At 42.6% G+C, this 22,091-nt stretch overlaps 1 protein-coding gene across 1 annotated transcript in view; it reads right to left on the bottom strand.

Annotated features, from left to right (window-relative positions):
- C5H9orf43 (chromosome 5 C9orf43 homolog) overlaps positions 1-22,091 on the bottom strand; it is a 204,356-nt gene that overhangs the window by 70,907 nt on the left and 111,358 nt on the right. The window contains exons 5-7 of the mRNA XM_086920032.1: positions 16,043-16,226; positions 2,177-2,276; positions 269-393 (exon numbers count right to left, since the gene is read on the bottom strand). Coding sequence (XP_086776158.1) covers positions 269-393; positions 2,177-2,276; positions 16,043-16,226 — 409 coding nt within the window. The remainder of the gene's footprint in view (positions 1-268; positions 394-2,176; positions 2,277-16,042; positions 16,227-22,091) is intronic.

The following is a 22,091-nucleotide window of genomic DNA, read 5'->3' as shown; positions in this document are numbered from 1 at the left end:
AGCTAAACACCCAGGTAAGAAAAAACTAAAATGTAGTTAAATGTACACTGAATTTCATATAAATTATTGTAATAGTTTGTAGACATACATACACATTAGAGTAAATCTGGAAAGTTAAAGTTGTAAACATTTACAATTTTCTAGCCCGGATTATTGCAAACATCCTAGAATTAATCTTCCCTAGTGTTTCATTTGCCTACTTCATATTTTGTGAATGTAAGTCAGCTGGCAGTAGTCTTATGGAATGACACCTCATTCCTCCACTTACCTGCTCCCCTCCTGGCATCGCCGCCTTTGGCACTTCTTGGTTTCTGGTACCCAGACAACAGAGAGCTTGTTGGCATTCGAGCCATAGCCAGAAAGATTGCAGTCATCCAGATCTACCACAGCCAGCTATAATACAGAAATGGATATCAATCTATCTTACAGAATGTTTGACTAGCAGTTTACTTTAAGGGTGAGTATAAAATACAAATACAACCAGCATCATGTTAGCACGTGAGAAAAGTGTGTGCCTGACGTTTTAGCAGTTTCCGAAGATTAGAGGCTGAAGTAGAGAGGAGAGTGCACGAGGATTGTACAGTGATAAGTGCAGTTTTAATGCTGCATTAAATGCTTATGGGCAGTTTTCAGACTTGTGTGGTAGATAGGGGGTTCTATAGGTGGGATTTTTATTGAACCCCTCATGCGTCCCCTCTGGCACACATACCCTGGATGACCAGTAAGGCTGTTACAGTCGCCTCCCCTCCCCCAGATGTCATCATATCAACTCGTTGATAAGAATGGGGCTGTCGGTGTTGGAGTGCTTGGCCGTTTCACAGTTAGATGTCGTGATTTTTTTCTGTCCCTTGCCGGGGTCACTCAGGTGGCTTGGGTTGGAGGTGGCCTTGCCCCCTGGATTTTGTGGTTGTTTTCTGGATTTCATGGCTTGGGTCACCTGGAGCCTTTTCATCTCTAGGTCCAATTCATTGCATGACTATAGTTAAGTATTTTTAGGAACCTAAACAATTTCAATCCTTAAGCCATAGTTTGTAGATTGAGCATTTACAGAACCCTTTTTGAACGTTTTTATTTCTTTCATTTTTTCTTCTTTTTAAACACTCGATTAACGAAGAAATTTAACATAACAATATGCTTAAACAATGAGCAAATGTTGCAAGTTCAAAAACTAGTAACAAATAAAAAGTTTAATTTCTTACTTTTATATTAGGTTGTATATAAGATTTGTATCGAGCTCAAACATATGATTTAGCATCAATAACTTAAAGAAGAGATACTTATTATTGAAACGGCAACTAAGAGGTTTGCGAAAGATAAAGCATGGACATCAAGATATAGGGACCAAATGGAATGGAAGGTCATTTCATCATTTATCAGCCTGTAGCTGACTTTTTATAAGATTCGCCTGTATGCCAAATCAGCAATCCATTCGTCTATAGAACGTTTCTTTGAAGTTTTCCACTAACAAAGGATTATTCTTTTAGAAATCAGCAAACTGTAAGCAATCTAAAAAGTGCAAAACTTATCTGGGATAATAACAGAAAAAAAGGTCATTCAGCAGTAGAACAGAAGGAGATAGCTTGAGATGCACATTTGTTATCAACTTTATCTTGGTAAAAATCTCCTTCAACCATTCAAAAATTAGATCACATCCAAAGAACATATAACAGCAGCTGGAGTTATTTAATAATTATCTAACAACCTGGATCTTAACTCAGCAGGATTTAAATATTTTTTTATATCAATTCGTAGGAACAGAATAGGGCCTCCGACATCTATGTCTTTTATTTGCGGAAGACACTGGATGTCTCTAGGGACTGCTCTCTCTGAGACTGATGTCTGCTCTCTCATATGCCCACACCCATTCTTCACTTAGGAGGTGCCACTCCTGCTTTGCAAATGGTTACTGTTTGATAAGGGCAGCTGGCAACATTTCAATGCTTTGCAACTGCAGAAGTGACAAAACATTGATATATTTGCCACCTCTATTTGCTTATCATTCACAAGGAACCACAATTTTGAGTGGCAGTTTGCAATGTCATAGCCTAACACTTTCTGGAGAGTAGGTGTGCCACGGTGAAACGCCTTTAATTCCTTAGGCCCAATACCTTAAGCTTGTGATATTGAGAAGGAGATACTTTTGGAGAAGTAGGTTTTGCAGAATTTGTCAACTCACCTTTTGAACTTTCCCCATTGAAACAAATCTTCGATTCCTTTTGAGCAATTTTTCAAAATCTTTAGCTGAGTTCAGACCTGGAAAATGTATTTTCCCCAAACTGAAAACACAGATACAATTCACAGAACAATTAGAAGGATATAGGAAAGGGCACACTGAATTGAGATTAGGTGATATGCAAAAGTAAAATAGATTGTTTTCCTCTTTCAGTGCCTCCCTAATGTCCACTAACTAAAAGTCTAATTTTATGTTTAGACAGTGCCATAAAATAAAGTGAATTTTGGAGTTTTCCTCAGGGACTTTAGCAACACTAGGGTTTTTTGTTCCGCTGTTTGGGGTTTTCCTTCTGTTTGTGCGCACTGTCTGCACTTCATACCTAATAACACTTAGTGTCACCGTCAGTCAGATTTTAATTCCTCCCCCCAAAAAAATTAGGTTATCTTAAACTGAAAGATGCATAATAAAGTTGTTTTCTCTAACAGATAGCTTTGCAATAGACGCACATACTTTTAATTTGAACTGGATGTTTAAAACATTTGTTGTGAATACAATTGACCAGTTGGTTTGGAAGAAAATTGGTGATAAGTGTACAAATATACTTATCGTATTCTGTGCTCAACGGATAAATGCTTGAGTGCACTTTAGTTCAACTGCAGTGTTACAATCGGGCATTATTTCACAGGCTTCGAAGGGATATAAGGCAAAGTGAATCCTTACAAGGATAGAACTTAAGCTGGCAAAGATCGAAGCAAGGTGTCTTGAGCAGTTATACTTAATTTTTATTGGAATGAAAGACATGGACTCAGACCTACAAGTAGTGTGTGATCTAATCAGGTAACATACCATAAAAAGATGTATTCGCTGTGGAAGAAGAAGAGTAGTGACGTCACAAGAACGTAAGATATTATTGTTTGTATATATTGGCATTCTTGAAAGGCAAGTTCCACAACTGGTGTGTGGCATCCACAGAATGCCACTGATACCGTTCAACCACACGACACAAGCCCATGTCACAAAGTTAGACTCCTGAAGCATTCCTCATTTCCCACACCGGTCTTAGTATCCACAAGAAATTTAGAGATGTGCCTTTGTAGTCTAATTAAATTCTGAAAGATGCTCTTTCTCCAAAAATATTGAGTAACATCCATGTTGGGCTAATAGAGCACTCTTCCATGATCTGTATATACTACAGAGAGTGCCAGAAAGGCACACAAGTCTCTAGCCCCTACCCAGTGCTTAATTTGAGTAGATGGATTCCGTTGCTTGGCACCGGCATTTAGTTGTCAACACTGGCACTTATGACCGTCTGCCACATGATGGTACTATTTGTCTAATTTTGAAATCAGCAAAACAATATTTGTTTAATATATTACAATATGTATTTTAAACAACTAATACCTGCCGCCTAAGCTATTCTTATAACTTTGGGGATGGACATTAACATATTAGCTGATTGCCTGCACTTCAGTTGCTTGAGTTTCAGGAGCCTCACTGAGACCCAGTCCAACCCACTCCACTCTACTACAAACTACTCTAATCCACCCCACTCCAGTTCAACCCACCTTCCTCCACTCCACTCTAATTCACCCCACCCCACTCCAAAACACCCTACTCTAATCCAATTCACCTCAATCCAATGCACCCAAACCAATCTAATCCACCCCAATCCAATCCACCCACCCCTCTCCAATCCACCCTATAACGTCCACTCACTCCAATCTGCCCCATTCCACTCAATCCAGTCCACTCTACCCCAATCTACTCCAATCCAATCCACTCCATCCTATTCCACCCCACTCCACTGCTCTTCACTCCACTCCACTCTACGGCACTCTACCCTATGAAACTGCACTCTATGACACTCTCTATCACTGAACCACTGAACTAACCTCCCCTCAACTCAACTCTACCACACTCTACTCCCCTACTTCACTCCACGACACTACTCCAACAAATCCAGTCTACAATTCTCTACTTTAGGACACGCCATGCCACTAACTTTTAGCAATGCTGAACAGCAGCCACACTTGTATACAACATGGCAAAAACACATTGCCAAAGCCAATAGCTCTTGTATAGGCGAGACCGGTTGGCTTTGCTAATGCTGGCTTTTCTTTTTAGTCCCCTCCAGAGTAGTGTCTATGGTGGTCTAGGGGAGAACTGAGAAGTCAGTAGCTCCCTTAGTCCTGCCCTTGCTCGTAGATGCACCTGCAGCTGATGCTCAGAAATGACCTTCACTGAAAGAGGATTCTCTATTGACTCTCTCTTATTTTGCTAGACATCTTTTGACGAAAGGAGCATTTCTGCAAAGTGTGGAAATCCTCTAGACTGCTGCAATGTTTTAATTGCCACATGAAGGATACTTTAAAAACAGTTAAGGCAGTATGGCTGTGAAGACCAAGATAAAACATCCCTCTGAAAAACTACTGGGAATGGCGGAAAGATGTTGAATAAAGAAAGGGACGGCATCCATCTGAGAAAAATTCAATATATTTAAGCTAAAAACTATACACCTGGACTACCTCTTAGTGGTCTTTCCAGAATTGTATGGAAGACACTAGTGAGAATAATTTGTTAGGTTTATTGTGTTATACATGTATGTTGTTTGGTGTATGTATAAAACGTTGTGATATGTCATTTTTTGTGTCTATTTCATTGATTAGGTACTATTGTTCATGTAGATTATAATTATGGCTTGATATATTCATCAATAATAATAATTGTGGAGATGGTAAATAAATGTACTCTACTCAGTAACTGTCTAGCATCTATTCCTTTATACCATTTGTTATTGTATATACCTATGTCCTATGCCCAGGTATAAAAGGGTCATTTGGGGATACCCCTGTCGATTTTGACTAGTCCAGACTGTTGAAGCACTGGTGAGAAGTTGGCCTATACTGCTGCTTAGGTGCCTTGCGAAGTCTGCTGCGGATGCCGACCGGGTGTGCCAACTGGGTAGGTGGCCATGCGCCTTCATTAGCAAAGGTCCCGTAGGCCTGCTGTGCCTTGTCTTGTGAACAAGCCCTATCAATCCTTGAGGCTGCCGTTAGCCCATGTCAGGATAGATCATTCCCTTTATCATTTTGGGAGCAAGTAGGCTGTGGGCCCAGCGTACCTACCCATTTCTCAGCAGTGGGCGAACAGCTGGAGCACTAGAACTCAATTTAAAGCATCGCTCACTATAGAAGGCATGAGAATAAAATTCTGGCGCTGCCCTGACACGCACTAGTAAATATCCTGTTGGGAACTATTCAGAGATTTAAAATAAACAATCACAGAACACTCCAGTGACAGGTCATACAACTGCCCCCCACATGCTGTGGGGACATAAGACCGATCTTTAGTCGCCAGAATAGGGAAAAGAGGCAATAAACAAGCCAAGATTACCTTTGAGGCCAAAAAAGCGACCAAAAGACACATGCAGGAAGAGGAAACAACACAAACTCCTGGATGCTTGTACAGTGCAGACACCAGCCCCCTGTTGATAGTAATGCAAAGGAGTCTATAAATAATCGACAAGAGGACATCTAAGGTAGACATCATGCAGTATTGCTTGAACATATTTGTGGAGAGCATGGATTGCGCGGAATGGCCTTTTTCTGACACATAGGATGAATCATCCACACAATCTTAAACTCTGCAGCAACTTGAAAAACTAATTGATGTCATGCATGCCAATAAGGAGGACTTAGAGGCTCCCTTGCGTCAAAACAATTTGTTCATTATGGAGCTATATGTTGAATAGATGCATACAAAACTTTTGGGGGCACCGGCCTCTCACCCATGTTCACATGGATCAAGTGCATAGATTTTTGAATGCACACCCACCCCGAGGGGCACCTCCTAGGCACATCACTGCCTGAATACTAAATTACAGACACAGTGTTACTGTCCTCAGATTGTCCCGAGAGACATGTGATCTGAACTTTTGAAGGTTCCAATGTTTACTGTTTTCTGGATGTCAAAATTGCCATTCAAGTAGTATAGTGTACTCACATGTCTGACAAGAAATGCCTGAAGAAGCTAGGGATTGAATACACAATGGTTACCCTGCAAGATTACGGATCAAACATAATGGGTCACAGTTCCTAAAGCAATGTTATCCTAATCGAAAAATAACTAATCAGACGTAACCCGATGGAGGTAATAACCAACGCAAAAGGATAGCACTGACATCATACATCAAGTTAGATAACTGAAAGTTATCACAATTTCACTGTTGACTTTCCCCTGCTATGGTGTCATGGCCCAACTAGATACCTGCGACAATGGTCTATTGCGATCCTGATTTAGTTATCCAGCAAATTATAACCTAGAAGTCTGGAAAATTAGGGAGCAAGCCAAGCGCAGGAGCACACTCTCATTGGGGGGACCAATTCTGGTGCTGACGTTAGTATCTCTGCCCTGGCTACTTTATTTATTCATTAATCTATCCTTGCCTCCCTCAAAAGTCTTCTTTAATATGATATGTTCGGCCTTCTTGAGCATTGCCTGGGTGTGAGAATGCGCTAGGCTTAGCTGAGGGACACTGACACTCCCATATGCCACAGAAAGACACTGCTCTCAGTCTTACTACTTGGTAGCTCAAGCTAAATACCTTTCTAATGGGATACATCCTGAATTCGAATTACCAGCACATGAACTTGAGCACAGCATGGAAGGGAAGGACCCCACTGAATACTGTCTTTGCTGGAAAATTGGCGCAGCCTAACTTGCTCTCGGACGTAGTCACATGCATGCCTGGTAGATATTGGCACACTTGATGGGCTTCAAGAATTGTTCTCACCCTGGCTCTCCATTATTAACCACCCTATCATTCAGCTTTTCTATAAAAACAAAGACTGAAAGGCAAATGATGAAGCTAGGGCACAAGACTATGAATTACTTTTTGTGTAGATGGGCACTTCATCTCCCTGGAAGCCTTTGAGCAGAGGGCTGGGTTTACGCCTTTGGACACCTTATTATACATTCAAATTGAACAGACACTAAAGGCAGACTTTTCCAGATTTCCAGCCATACATCACAGTAATGTATGCCTCTTTGTCTCCCCAGGGACTGATAACTGAAGCGTATAATGCAATATCAAAGGCACCAATAATTCCTGAGACACAGGCCAGGAACAAATGGGACAAGACTTAGGGTAACAATAACAGACAATTAAAGCTATTGTAGAATGCAGCCTAAAATGGTGCCCCGAACAGGCATGGATTAGTACACTAAGTTTTTACATAGAGTGTATTACACCTCAGTGGTCTGATATCTGGGCTGGCCTGAAACTTTTTTGTTCAGGCTTTAACTGATTCATTAAGACTATTTCTTGGAATGAGTAAATCAGCAAATCCATGCACTGGCTTCCTGTTAAGCAAGGGGTGCCATTAAAGGCTTTCTATCCGGTCAAAAAAAGTGACAAATGGTTCCAGTACCCCTGCTTTCATGGCTTGCATTACTAATTATACTCCTCGGCATGTTTTACGATCTGCCATGCATCGCTGAGCAATTGTACTCTGTTTCAAAACAGAACAACAAGGAGGAATGTCCTTTTCATTTCAAGCCTCTAAGGTGTGGAATCAACTACCAAGTGCTTTTCGAGCCATTAAGGAGTCTTTCGCAAAACGTTAAAACCTAAGGTTTTATCCAAATATAAATACCTGTTCCCTTTTTTTTTTTTATTATTTTTTATTATTTTTATAGAGACCAAACATTTAGACAGTTCCAATTTACAATTAAGCTACAGAATTGGTTATACAAAATTCATAAAAAATGAAACAAACATTAATTCATCAAATTAGACAGATAATAACACAAAAGCATTCCAGTCAATTAAGGCTGAGAAAAAACACATCGGAAACCTTTGAAAAGGATACTAGTTCTAAAATACAGTCCTAGCAACACTATTTCCTTATCCAATCCATCCGGCCACAGGCGCCCAGACTCGGGTCGCAAATTGCCGCCATCTCCCACCTTTACAAGAAAATGCAGAAAATTCTAAACAGTGTATGGCTAACAATCTTGCCCGCCACTGTACAAATGTAGGTGCTTCCGGCGAGAGCCACTGAGAAGTAATGCATAGACGAACCTGTGACATAGCGATAAATATAAGAGCTGATTCGTTAAAGGTGTTACCACCAGCTAATATATTACCTACATCGACCCCAAAAATCACCAGTGCCGGTGTTATTGAACATTGGATCTTAAGTGTAACATTAATAAAATGCTTGATGTCATCTAGAAAGGCACGGAGCGATAAGCAGGAATAGAACATATGTATTGCATCGGCTGCCAACAGCCCGCATCGTGGACATGTATTACCTTTTGTGGCCCCCCATTTTGCAATCTTAGCAGGCGTATAATATAAGTCCAGCATAGCCATATAGCTTTGAGTTTTTAGAGAGCCAGATACTATAACCTGATTAGCAAGTTCTATCACCGAACTTAAATCAATACATGCTATACCCAATTTCGCTTCCCACTTGGCATTTTGAACAGTCAAGTTATCCGCAAATGTTGATAAAACATAATGATATAGAATGCCTATTCTACTTCTCTTTTTTATCAGCTCAATAACAGGCACTTTCTCCAAAATGCAAGAATTTATCTTCAAATATTTTTGAAAAAAACTTTGGATCTGTAGATACTTAAAAAAATCACGTGGAGATAGCTGAAATGTATCACTTATTTCCCTGTATGATAGAGCAACACCATCCTCGGCAATATCACCAAGTCCAAAGATACCTTTATTTTGCCATCTATACATAACCTCATCCTGAAAGATGCTGGGAAAAATTCGGGTAGCTCTAAAAGGTGTATATAAATTCATATTTGGGATAATTAATTTCCTCCTAATCTTTCGCCAGATGGTATATGCTGCTAACAAGACCTTAAAACGGGTTCTCTATAGTAGCTAGGTTGAAGGACTTCAAGTAGGATACCTTTTGCAGCTGAACCGAGCCCAATCTCATAAATAGTGGGAAAGTTACATATTGGTATAGTCACTTTATCCCCGCATAACAGCACACCCATTCCCTGCAACATTGCAGCCCAATAGTACATAACAAGATTTGGAACCGCCCAACCCCCTCGATCTCTGGGAAGGCACATCCATTTAGCTGCTCTACGTGAGCGTCTATACCCCCACAAAAATCTATAACAAACTCTATCTGCCTTTGCCAAGCTTATTGGAGAAAACAAAAGAGGAATGGTCCTAAACAGATATAAAAACTTAGGTAGCATTAGCATTTTAATGACACTGCATCGTCCATATAAGGAAAGATGTAGGCTATCTAGTCTTTCCAGTTTTTTATTGGCTTCATCTATAACCGGTAAGATGTTTAAATCAGATATACTATCCACTGCAGAGGTTATACGCACCCCTAAATACATGGCATCAGGAACCACTGGGGCATCTGAGATGGCCATACCAGGTGTCTGAACCACCTGCGTCTTTGAGACATTGAGCTTGTAGCCCGACACTGCCCCAAAATGTCCTGCCAATTGCTTAAGTTCGCTAAAAGCAGACGAAACTTCTGAGGTTATAACCACTATATCATCTGCGTATGCTAATAAACTGTAAGACATATTGCTAACTCTTATTGGTTTTATACGCAGACTAGCCATAATCTTAGAAAGGAAGGGGTCTATGTAAAGAGCAAACAGCAGGGGAGAACAAGGACAGCCCTGTCGCGTGCCTCTAGTAATAGAAAAAGAACGAGTCTGCTAGCCAGAAATACGGAGTTGCGCCCTGGGAGAAATATACATTGCATAGATTGCCTGTATAAATTCTTCTGGAAATCTCTTCCACTTCAGGACAGCCCACATGAACCCACAGGAGACCCTGTCGAACGCCTTCTCGGCGTCCAACAGGATCAACCCGAGAGGAGAATTAGTGACCTGAGCCCAATCTAGTAATGCTATCGAGCGTCTAACATGATCGGCAGTATCTCGGCCAGGTATAAATCCATGCTGAAATACTGAGACCAGAGGGGTACGAGTCGACCGGCCATTATTTTTTATTATATTTTGGAGTCACTATTGATTAGAGAGATAGGGCGAAATGATGATGGTAATAACTCAGGTTTGCCTTTTTTTTAAAACAAAACTATGGTTGTGTTTTGCCAAGATTCTGGTACCGTACCCCTCTGGGCTGCTCTTAATACCTCCAAGAAGAACTGACCAATTTCAGGTAGAAACACCTTATAGAATTCCAGTGGCACTGCATCTGGTCCACAGGCCTTACCATTAGCCAAAGATTTTACTGCAGTCTCGACCTCCTCCCATTGAATGGGGGAGGCCAAATGCTCAGCCTGTTCAAGAGAAATAGTGACAGTCTCAAGATCTGCTAGGTAAGCTTCGGCAGCTCTCTCAGTGTTAAGCCGAGTGGTATCTTCACTATATAAGGAAGAATAAAATCGTAAGAAGACATCATTAACCTTTTCCTTTAATTCATGTACCACTCCATGTTCATCTTGTATTTTCACCACCTGGCTCTGAATGCTCCGCTGGCGTAGTCTCTTAGCCAGGACCCTACCAGAATTCTCCCCGAACTCAAACATTTCTGTACGATATTGTAAAAATTTAAACGCGAGATCCTGCCCAAGAGGCTCCAACAGAGCAGCCCTAAGAATCGCTATCTTTTGTAAACAGGGAGCTGTATCGTTTCCGCTCTTGATTTTTAAAGTCAATGCAATTTTGGCATCACGAAGCTCTCTAGCTCCGTTACACATTCGTTCTTGCTCTACTTTCCACCTGAAAGAAGAGAAACTTTTAATCACACCACGTAACCCAGCTTTCATTGTGTCCCAGACCACTTGATCTGTAGCAGATCCTCTGTTAATATTCAAAAATTGGACTACCCATTTTTTAATGCGTGAGCCATACCCCTCATCAAATAGAAGTTTCTTATTGAAGGTCCAATCTCTAGGTGGTTTTCTAGCACGAGGCCAAGGACATTGAGCAATCAGTGGATTATGGTCTGAGAGAAATCGTGGTAAACAAAAAATATTGCTAACAGCTGCTAGCTGTTTAGACAGAAAAACAAAATCTAACCTAACGTTTTTCTTATGAGGCATGGAGTAAAACGTATAACCATCTTCTGTTCTCTTATGCAGATACCATAAGTCTGTAAGTCCATGCTCTTGAAGAAGAGCCTGAAGAGCTTTAAAAACTTTTGGTTTTCTCCCCACATAATTACTAACATTCGTAAAGTCCATATCACTAGGCATATTAATGTTCATATCTCCACAAATGAGTAGTGGATTAGGCCATGCTGCCAACTCAACATCTAAGTATTCAAACACTTCAGGATCATCTAAATTCGATCCGTACACATTACAGATTGTTAGCAATTTCCCACCAATGCACAATTCCACTATAGCCCACCTGCCCATTTTATCGGCCAGTGTCCTTTTGCATTTACACAAGCCGCCCCTTGCATATATAGCGACCCCTCTGATCATGAATGTCTGTTTAGAGCAGACTACCAACTCAAAACCAGGAAATTTCAAACATTCCCGCTTCCCCCATGGAATATGTGTCTCCTGTATACAAAGAATATCTACATGCATGAAATCAACAATTTTACGAAAAAGAGCCCGCTTTTTGGCATCATTGAGGCCGCAGATATTCCAAGTGCCGATAGTTATTTTATCCTCCCCCATCTAAGCCCTGGGAGAAAAAAAAAAGGAGAACCCAGATGAGATTCCCTCAGCCATTACATAGGTAATTTGTACCACCAATTCTGCAAGATAAGTCTCAATTTTTTTTGCAACCCCACTCTCCCACCACCCCACACCACCCCTTTGAACTCCCTCCCCCCTCCTCCCACACCCCCCCACCACCCAAAAAAGAGGCTTAAGGACGATGTCCTCAGTGATGTTGAGATGCGCCAACCGTTCCCCACCCCGTCGAATTCCCTACCCCGCACATATGGTACTCTCTTTCTCCACTTCTCAAATATAATTAGCTTTTAGTCACAAATATCGGTATTAAGTCATTCTTGAACAAAAATCCCTTACAAACTATAAGAAATAATAATGATACAGAAATTACTCTTTCTATGTATATAAACAGATACAATTAAGATCATTGTCTCCTAGGGACAGCTCTTAAACAAGCAGATGCCCTACTCCCTTTTGTTTATGCAATAACATAACCGATATTTTGTATGAAGAGAGATACACTCTTTAACCTTCAACCAAAAAAATAAAACATTAACCCTACCCATCACCCCAGATTCAAAAGCTAAATAACAATTACAAGTTATAGGTTCAGATTCAGATTGTCAAAGCAGCAGATCTAAATAAATCAACTTCTCCCGTTAGTAAATTTTAACAGTAAACATCTATTTCAGCCTTCCTTCTTTTTGAGATCAGACAGGTAGTCTGTGGAGAAGTGTGGCTCAATGATTAGAGCAGCAGACCCTGATGCAGATGTCTAGCCGGGACCAGGGTTCAATTCCCGCCTCAACGGGTCTTGGGCTCAAAATTCCACGGACTTGATGATTCTCGCCTCGGTGCCTATTCCAATCATGGAGTCCCACTCTGCAACTCTGGGCAATAGCTTGCTTAATCTCCACAACGGCCCCCACAACACTAAGGATGCATGGCCTCCACCTTGGGGGTGCCCAGGAGTGGACGCCTCACAGGGAAAGCCAGGATGGGTTCCACAGCGGTATTCGTACAAGCGCCTTGAGACCCTTGCGGGTGAGTAGTGCGCTATACAAGTATCAATTTACAATTTACAATTTTCAATTTATAGTCTTGTGCCAACCGACTAGATGTAAAGTACCTTGTTTGCCCATTGAAAACAACCTTTAATTTGGAAGGATTAAGCAGAAAGACCTGGGCTCCTGCTGCTTGGAAGGGAGTAAATAGTTTCTACATATGCCATCGTTCATTTACAGTTGTTGGGCAAAAATCCGGGCGTACGAAGAACTCACAACCCATAGCGGTACGTTTTTTCCCAGGACGGGCAAGATCATAAAGGGCTTCTCGCAGCAGATAGTTGTTCAGACAAATCAATATAGCCCTTGGATATAAATTTTGGTCACCCTATCTATCCCTCACATGCTGTCGTGCTGCAAACGGAAATCTGTGAGCCCGGATTACCTCCCTTTCCCAATTCCAATTAGCCAGTTCTGGAAAAGCCTCCTTGAACAGCTGCACAATAAACTTGCGAGGGTCTGTCCCCTCTCTTGTTTCTGCTATACCCAAAATTCGCAGGTTATTGCGTCATGATCGATTTTCTAAATCCGTAAGCTTCCAATCTACATCGGATTTTGCATTCTGTAAAGACTCTACAACAGATTGTTGCTTCCCCAAAGTATCTTCTACAGAGGAGACTCTCTCCTCTACTTCCACCACATGTGATGTGACTTCTGCGCAGGTTTTTATTAGCCGCCGTACTTTCTTCTGTAATTTCCTCACTGCACCTTGCGTTCGCAGACCCTCAATTTTTGTCTCATTACGATGAGTCATAATAGTCTTCTATATGAGACCCAGTGTAATTGCCTCCTCTTCCAGCTCTTCATCCAAGTTAATCTGAGCGAATGGCTGTTCTTGATCTTGTTGTAATGTTTCACTGATATCCTTCATCTTCCTCACTGTATCCTGGGTCTGGAACTGTTCCGGGTCCTCTCCTTCTTCGTATTCTGTGAGATTCCCCCAATCACCAAGATTGCTAGCACTATCCAATTCTTGTTCTTTGTCAGATAAATTAGTTAAATCTGACATAGAGTAAAATTTCCCTTCTGCCTCAGTTTCAAGATCTTTATCCAAGACTGCTTTTGTTTTAGGCTGGAAAGTCATATCTTCAACGCCCATTGCGTCACGGCTCATGGCTGTCTCAGAGGTGTTTACTCCACTTCCATCTCCATCTACATCATTTCGGACATTAAACTCATTAGTCGGCTCAGTATTTGGTTCAGTAATTTCTTTCGGCCTGGTTCCCCGCCTTTTATCAAAAATTGCTGCAACTGCGACTGTTTTTTGTTTAACAAGTGTCTCTTGAGACTGGGGGGCTGCCGAATCTCTATAATTAGTCTGTAAATCACCTAAGGCTCCTTGCCCACTTCGTGCATGTGGCTGTAAAGGAGAGTGCACTTTTGCACTTAAGACATTAGCCTTTCCAGCTGCGCCAGCATCTATAGCCGCCTGAGTCGAGCGACTGTCCAGCTCAGGAACCTTAGACTTAGAGGTAGCCCCTCTCGTTTTTGCTCCATTGTCATTCCCCTCAACAGGCACGCTCCTTGTGGGTGTCCCAACCGGAGTTTCAATCACTCCTCCGCCTTTATTTTTCACATTTCCCCTTCCCTTTGCCGCCATCACAAAAGCTGTATGACAGGAACGCTTGTTGAATTGTGGAATTTAAATCTTTATATTCTGTTAAAGATTCTATATATATTTCTTTAAAGTAAAGACGACAATAAGCTTTGAAATAATAGTCCACTCTCACCTTAAATCGGCAATGTTTCAAAGTATCACCCCTAGCGTTCCGACTTCATAAATACCTGTTCCCTACCTGTTAAGATAAGTTCCTAAGGGTCTGTAATACAGTTCACTCCTTTTCTTCTCCCAATTTCTTAATGACAAGATGCCTCCATTTGTGTATGTTTGAGCTTAATAAGTATTTAATAAATTCAAGAATGTACTGTATTATAATTGAAGGATCAGTTGCTTTAATCTCACGAGTACTTCTTACCTGGGTATTACTCCCTATTTGGATGCCATGGGTTAATGCTCTTGATTGCCAAAACTTGAAGTTTTATACTGACTAATACGGTGCTATTGGATGCAAAAGCTGCACAAGGAAAATGTTGTTACCACATGGTAGCTGTAATAACCTATGTGTTTTTTGCACCCACTTCTGAGTCACCCATTTGTTAATGGGAAATAATGTGCAGAACCTGTATTACTGACCAGTAATTCCGCAAAGCATTCTACTTTGCTCACTGTTTTGCAGGTACAAATTATTCAGTGTAATTAGAGGAACTGTCAGCAGAAAACTGCTAGTGGAAATACAACATGCACGCTACTCATAATGGGAAATAGGGCACACATATAAGGCCATTTTCACAAAGGTAACTATATACATGGATAGTTACTTGTGTGTATGTTTACACCAACACCTTGGTTAACACACCACTTTTTTGCTGTTGGCCGTTTCCAATTGGAGATTTACATCTAGGATTTAATTGTGTCCACCACCCCTCCAGCCCTTTTTCTTTCATAAATGTGCATTAGGTATAGAAAAAGCTTTGTGAATCTTGTACAGGGCGATTTAGTATGCTATTAGTATGCCAGCGCCTGGATACCCTCACAGGTGAAAAGAAGCGCTCTACAAATCTACTGATTGATTGATTATGTTTATTATGTATTCTTGTTGAGTGGGTTAACCCCTGTTTGAGGTGTATCATAGGAACTACTGTGCTACACACTATAAGATATTAAATACACTGGAGTCAAAAGTCTGTGCTAAAGGTGTTTTTTTTAATTGAGACACAGTAAGCACCATAATCTGAAAGGTGAACAGATGTGTGTTATCTTGCAAAAATCATAAGCTATGATTTCATAGATCAACATAATTTCTCATTTTCTCTGTGATACTGTCTGCATATTACTATTCAAACAAGCTATAGAGCAAGGAAATAGAGCAATTAGGCGGCACTAAAAAGCAATATTTGTTGGGTTTCATGTTTTTAGAACTGGCAGCATACTCTGTACACCAGATCATCCTTGATGGTTTACTACAGCACAGATGGACAAAAGAATGAACTTCAGGTGAATGGACATTGCCATGTAACATGCATATAAAGATAAAACGACAACTATTTTACAATGTGACTATGTAAGTCATTAAAAGATAATGTACCTGAAATTAGCAGATCTGCTAGAAAAGCTCTGTGCCGCTGTCTCATAGCCATAAGGATCATATGAAGACTCCAGCTTCATCCTAGTGGGGCAAGATCTTGGCAAACTCGGGGATCGCAGAGACCCTTCCATCGCCTGGGGCTGGTAACTGGGCAGAGTTACGATTTTTACAGTTGGTAGTTCATCTGCAGATAAATACAAATAAAATCAGCATTACTTGTGATTGTATATGAAACCAAGCCTTGGACTACAGAAAAGTACCTTCTTAGCTGCAGCAATAGGTGTTCTTCTTAGATGTACAAGCTTTGAATGCTACTCACTATTGGGCAGAAGCTCCATGTCCTTTAAATGTCTAAGGACACCGGCAAAACATTTGAATATAATACCTGCCGTTCTGAATGTGCTGCACCAATTGTGAATAGAAGGATTAGCTGAACGCCCGGTGAGCTCAGGAGCCTGGCCATGAGCTCTCTGCGGTTTGACAATAACAGGGGCCACTTTTTAGTCTTCATCAAAGGTTGGAGCAGCCTCCATCATATTTTATTGTGGGGATAAGGGACATTCTTTTTGCATCAAAGCACCTCCCTAACTAATAGCCTTTTGTTTAAGTCTCCAGACATAACGGCATCTGTCACGCGCATGGGAAAGGGTGAGGATTCCAATTTGTGGAATACCAATGAATAAGGAATATGTGGGGCTTGGGACTTCTAAGTGAAAACACCTCTCAGACAGTACTTTTTGCTTTGCAGATGGCCCAGTACCTACTCAGGCCAGCAGTTTCCCATCGCAGGATGTGATAGATGAGAAACACTCAAATACAGAGATGGTGGACAAACATATAGCGCCTTCTATGCATTGCCAACGGGTGTCAAAATGACTTAAGATGTGGGTTAGGACTGTCTTGAGCGCCTCTCCGTGCAGGATGCATTACAGCCTGCATGGAGAACATGCCCACCTCTCCAGCCCCTGGCTGAGCGCCGTGCAGCATTGTGATTGGCTTACGGGTGGGAGGCTGGCTGCCTGCTTCCTGTTCAGATCTGGAGTCGGACACAGGCGTGCAGGAGAGAAGACGTGGGACCTGACTGCAGCGTGGCAAGGGAAGGTTATTTTTTTTTTTTAAAGCGGCCCAAACGACCCCCAAACCTCACATTGTGCCCGCCCGCCCCCGCTACCCATGAACCATGCCGGCTGCCCCTGGAAGGCTTAATATTTGCCTGTCGTCCATGGAACTGGTGAGCAAGTGAATCAGGTTATTGCAGGCACCTCCGCAAGACATGAAATGGGTGATCTATTAACGTATCTCGATGTGGTGTGGCAAGGGTTCTGTGGGAGGGCAACACCCTGGTGTGAAGGTGCACTAAAGTGCCATCTGTGCAAGATTGTAAAAACTAGAATATGCGGTTACCTACGATGAACATCTTTGAGAGTTTGGGTCAGATGATCCTACTACAGTTTAGAAAGGAGCCTTGAAACATATAGGGAGGCACGGAAGGACTAGGTTGGGCCTTTCCAATGCATAACTGACAGCTACGAAGAGAGAAGCAAACAGTATTGCAACAGATACAAATTGAGTGTTGGAAGAATTTAGTCCTGGGGGAATAGAGTACTGTCCGTCAGGGTGGGGAAAGACTTAACATCTGCCACCCAGAAAGACGCTAGTCTGTCCTATTATAAGGATGACCGCCAGCCCAGTGGTCCTCTCTGAGTCGTTTATTTATTTATTTATTTTATGCGGTTTTTTTTATAGCGCGGACTTTACCCAAAGGTGTCAGAGTGCTTCACAATAGGCACAGAACTGATACATGAGGAGAACATTACAAAAGCAAACGTTAAGTTACATGAGGCAAAAATGACAATTGTGAGCAAACACAACACAAGAGGTAGCAAACGGTGCATTACAGGAGGAAAAAGTGACATGTGTGCAGGTTACAACAGCGTACAAAGTACAAGTAGAGGTATAATACTGCAATAAATGGCAGACACTTAAGCACAAGAACAAACGTTACGTAGGCAATGGTGGCACTTGTGCAAGTATCTAAAGCAATCAAAATGTAACAGGTAGCAAACAGTGTGTTACAAGAGAAAAGTGACGTGTGCATGTTACAAATGAGTACCAAACACAGGTAGAAGGATAATACTGCAATAGCTGGCAGAACACACTGGGAAGGCACTTCCATAGTCATGGTGAAAAGGATTCTCTATAATGGAGGGTCTTCCTTCAGATAATAGAGAGGGTGTGAATTACATTTGGAAGTGTGTGAATTACATTTGGAAGTGTCTTCGCAGGAGGAGAACTTTGAGGTCACTTTTGAAGGCCTGGGAGGAGGTGGTGGTCCGGAGCTGAGGCGGAAGTGAGTTCCAGATTCTCACCGCGTTGCCTGAAAAGGATTGGGCCATCGATCTTTCCTTCATAAAAGTGGGAGGTTCAAGCAGTACATTTTCCACATTACGTGATGGTCTAGAGCCTCCAGGGAGTTTCAGTTTATTCGCCAGGTAGCAAAGAGAGGAGGAGTGCAAGGCTTTGTGGGGGATACAGGCAGCCTTGTAGATAGCTCTTGCCTCGATGGGAAGCTAGCGGAGGGTGGATAGCATGGGTGTGATGTGGTCGCTTCTTTTGGCCCCATAGATGAAGCGAGCTGCTGAATAGAGAATAGATTTGAGAGGGGACAGGTGGGATTTGGGGAGGCCAGTGAGAAGAGAATTGCAGTAGTCCAGTCTGGAGAGGACCAGCGATTGGACCAGAGTTTTAAGGTCTTGCTCCGGGAAGTAGCGACGAATTCCCTAAAGAAGGCGCAGTTGGTATCAAGCAGACTTTGCAATAGAGTTGATGTGGGAGATTAGATTGAGTTTTTTGTGGAGTATGACACCCAGGGATTTTGCGCTGTCAACAATGATGGGTTTATTGTTAAGTAGATTCAACTGATCCATCCATGTTGCACCGGGGGAGGAGAGAGTGAGGAGGAGAGGAGGAGGAATTCAGTTTTGGAGGGATTCAGAATCAGTTGATGTGCTGACATCCAGTTTTGAATGGAGTCCAGAGTCGAGTTTAGGACGGAGAGATCGTGAGTGGAGGCAACTTTGAGGTAGATTTGAGTGTCGTCTGCATTGAGATGAAAGTGGACCCCGGATTTACTTATGAGATCTCCCAGTGGTTTTAAATAGAGATTGAACAGTGTGGGTGCAAGTATAGAGCCTTGAGGAACACCTTGACCTACCGCCGAAGGAGGTGAAAGACTTTTCGCTATTTTGATCATTTGGGATCTATCAGAGAGGAAGGAAGCAAACCATTTAAGCACAGTGCCCTCTATGCCCATTCTCTGTTGAAGAGTGTTGAGGAGAGTGTTGTGATCGACAGTGTGAAAGGCTCCAAAAAGGTAAAGGAGAATTAAAATTCAAGACCCTCCCGAATCGAGTATCCGCAGCGCGTCATCAATCACTTGCAGCAGGGCGGTTTCAGTGCTGCAGTTTTGGATGAAGCCGGGCTGAAAATTGTCAAGAAGATCATTGTCCTTGATATGACGAGAGAGTTGTTTCGCTACACATCTTTCTGTGATCTTCGCAAGAAAGGGTAGGATAGTGATGGGGCGAAAGTTGTTGAGGTCATTCGCATCAGCAGTGGGTTTTTTAAGCGGAGGGGTGACCTGCCCAGTTTTGACGGGGACAGGAAGGGAGCCTTGACAGAGGGAGAGGTTGACTAGAGTGGTCCAATAGGGAAGAGAATGGGTATAGAAGTCGATAGCAATGGCACTAGGGATGGGGTCGAGAGAATGGTCGGAGGGCTTTGTTTCGTTGATGCAGTTGAGGAGGGCATCTTCAGAGATGGGGTAAAAGTTCTGTGGTCAAATTATCGGTGGAGGGCGCTTGCCTCCATTGTTTCTCCAGGAGTCTTAGGTGCTTCCTTTCTTCATAGAGGGATTTGTTGAACCAAGGTGCTGAGGGAATGGTCCTTTTCTTTTTGCTTTGGAGAGGAGCAACGTTATTGATTTCCACTGCAAGGACTGTGAGGCATTGGGAGGTGAGTTCCCCAACATCTAGGTTCAGGTCTAGTCTTGGAAGTGACAGCAAAGCTGAATCACAGAGGGGAATGGTGTGAATATTTTTAGTGTCACGGAACCAGGAGGTAGCCCTCTTAGGTTGGCCAAGAGTTATGCTGTGTGCAAGGTGAAGAGAGAATGGGATGAGGAAGTGGTCAGACCAGTGTACATGAATAGGGGTAGCGATAGAAAGCATGCCTGCTTTAGAAATAACAAGGTCCAGGATTGAGCCCTTGGAGTGTGTTGATTCTGTGCAAAGATCGTTTGCAGAGAGGAAGGTGGCCAGCGAATTCGCGGACGAGTCTTGCGTTACGCCCCGTGGATATTGAAGTCACCCACGAAGGTCTGATTGTCACTTTGCGAGTATTGGTCGCTGATGAAGTCAGTGAGTTCCTCCATAAATGCAGGGCCGCTGCCAGGCGGGCAGTAAACGGCATGGAATCTGAGGGGTGAGCGGTGGTGTAGTTGAAGCTCAAAAGATAGGCATTCAAAAGTGCGGAAGGAGCTGATAGGAAAAGCCTTAAGATGAAGGGAGTTTCTAAAGATGACTGCAACACCTCCCCCAACTTTTTCAATTCTGTCATTTCTAAAAATCGAATAGCCTGTGGGTAATATGAGATCAATCATAGAGGGAGAGGTGTTGTTAAACCAGGTCTCTGTGAGGAAGAGCATGTCAATATTGTGAAAGGTGATGATATCAGAGATTTCAAGTTTGTGTTCTCTTGCAGATCTGCAGTTGTGGAGCAGACAGCGCAGCTCTGTCAAGACTGTTTTGGTGATGGGGGCACCTGGGCTATGAAGAGTGATAGGGATATTGTACTTAGATGAGGGTGCACGGGCGGGTTTAGTCGGATGCTTGACTCTGACAGAGGAGATGGTCGGAATAGTGTAGATAGTTGGGTTACTCGGAGATGCAGGTTGGGGACGGGTGGTGTTCAAGGGCTTGTGTGGATTAATGATGGTTGCAGAGGACTGGTTATGCTTGGCTATACTGGGGTGGGGGGGGGTGAGGTGCATCTCGTGGGAAGGTGAGCGTTTTCCAAAGGAGTAGCAGTGTAAGGAAAAGTGGAGATCTTGGAGCTTAAAAGTGAAATGGTAGCTACAGGCTGGGAGATGGAGGTGATAAGAGAGCCTAGCTTAATTTCCAGAGAGAGTAGGGCAGAGCAAGGAAGGTTGTGTGGCTCGATGGAAACTGGAGGGGTGGAATTGGTGGTGAAGACAGGACAGGAGGAAGACAGGCGGAGAGTTGGGGGTCTAGGGTTCATAGGTGGGGATAAGTGGAGATTGAGAGCGGGAGTTGGTGTCTCAGAGGTGCAGGGCAGGTTGTCTTTGTGGGTGTTGCACGAGGGAAAGGAATTAAGGACAAATTTAGGGGGAGATGGGTGCGGCTCAAGGGGGTGAGGTAGAAGGAGAGAGGAGGACTGTGTGGAATCATAGGGAAGTAGGAGTTTAGGGCAGAAGGAGGGGAGGTGTAGGCAGGGCCGTTTCTAGGTGTTTTGCCGCCCTAGGCGAGAATTGAAAAAAGCCGCCCTCTCCCATTTACTACCATCACTCTCTCCCCTGTCATCCAAGCTAGAAGAATGAATGCATTAGATATTTTATTTGTATTTCCTTTTGCGGCAATTGGATATTAGCATGACTAGGGTATGGCATCTTGTGAAAGCAAACAAAACGGACCCACAACCTCCGGCTTTGAAACAAAACAACTGTAATTGGAAAGCAGTGAGCTTCTTACACACCGTACCTGATGCAGTATTTACAGCTACTCACCTGGCTTCTTCCTTAGACTTTCCATAGACTTTGTAATGAAATCAAATGGGATTTGAAATGTGCTTAAAATTCTCTGTTAAAATAAAAATATTTAAAAAAATAGTAAAGCCAAGCTTAAGGCAAATTGTGGGATTCCTAACTGCCTGCTAAATGGTACATGTGAATAATATTTTGTGTGTGGAATTCTCACTTGTGGATCAGCTGTGACTGGGGCGGTGAGGTAGGAAGGCTACAGCAGAGAACCCC

The sequence above is a fragment of the Lissotriton vulgaris genome, chromosome 5 (assembly GCF_964263255.1).
Source record: "Lissotriton vulgaris chromosome 5, aLisVul1.2, whole genome shotgun sequence".
NCBI lineage: Eukaryota > Metazoa > Chordata > Amphibia > Caudata > Salamandridae > Lissotriton > Lissotriton vulgaris.
Note: the sequence above shows the minus strand (reverse complement) of the source record. Positions and strands in the feature narration are given on the sequence as shown.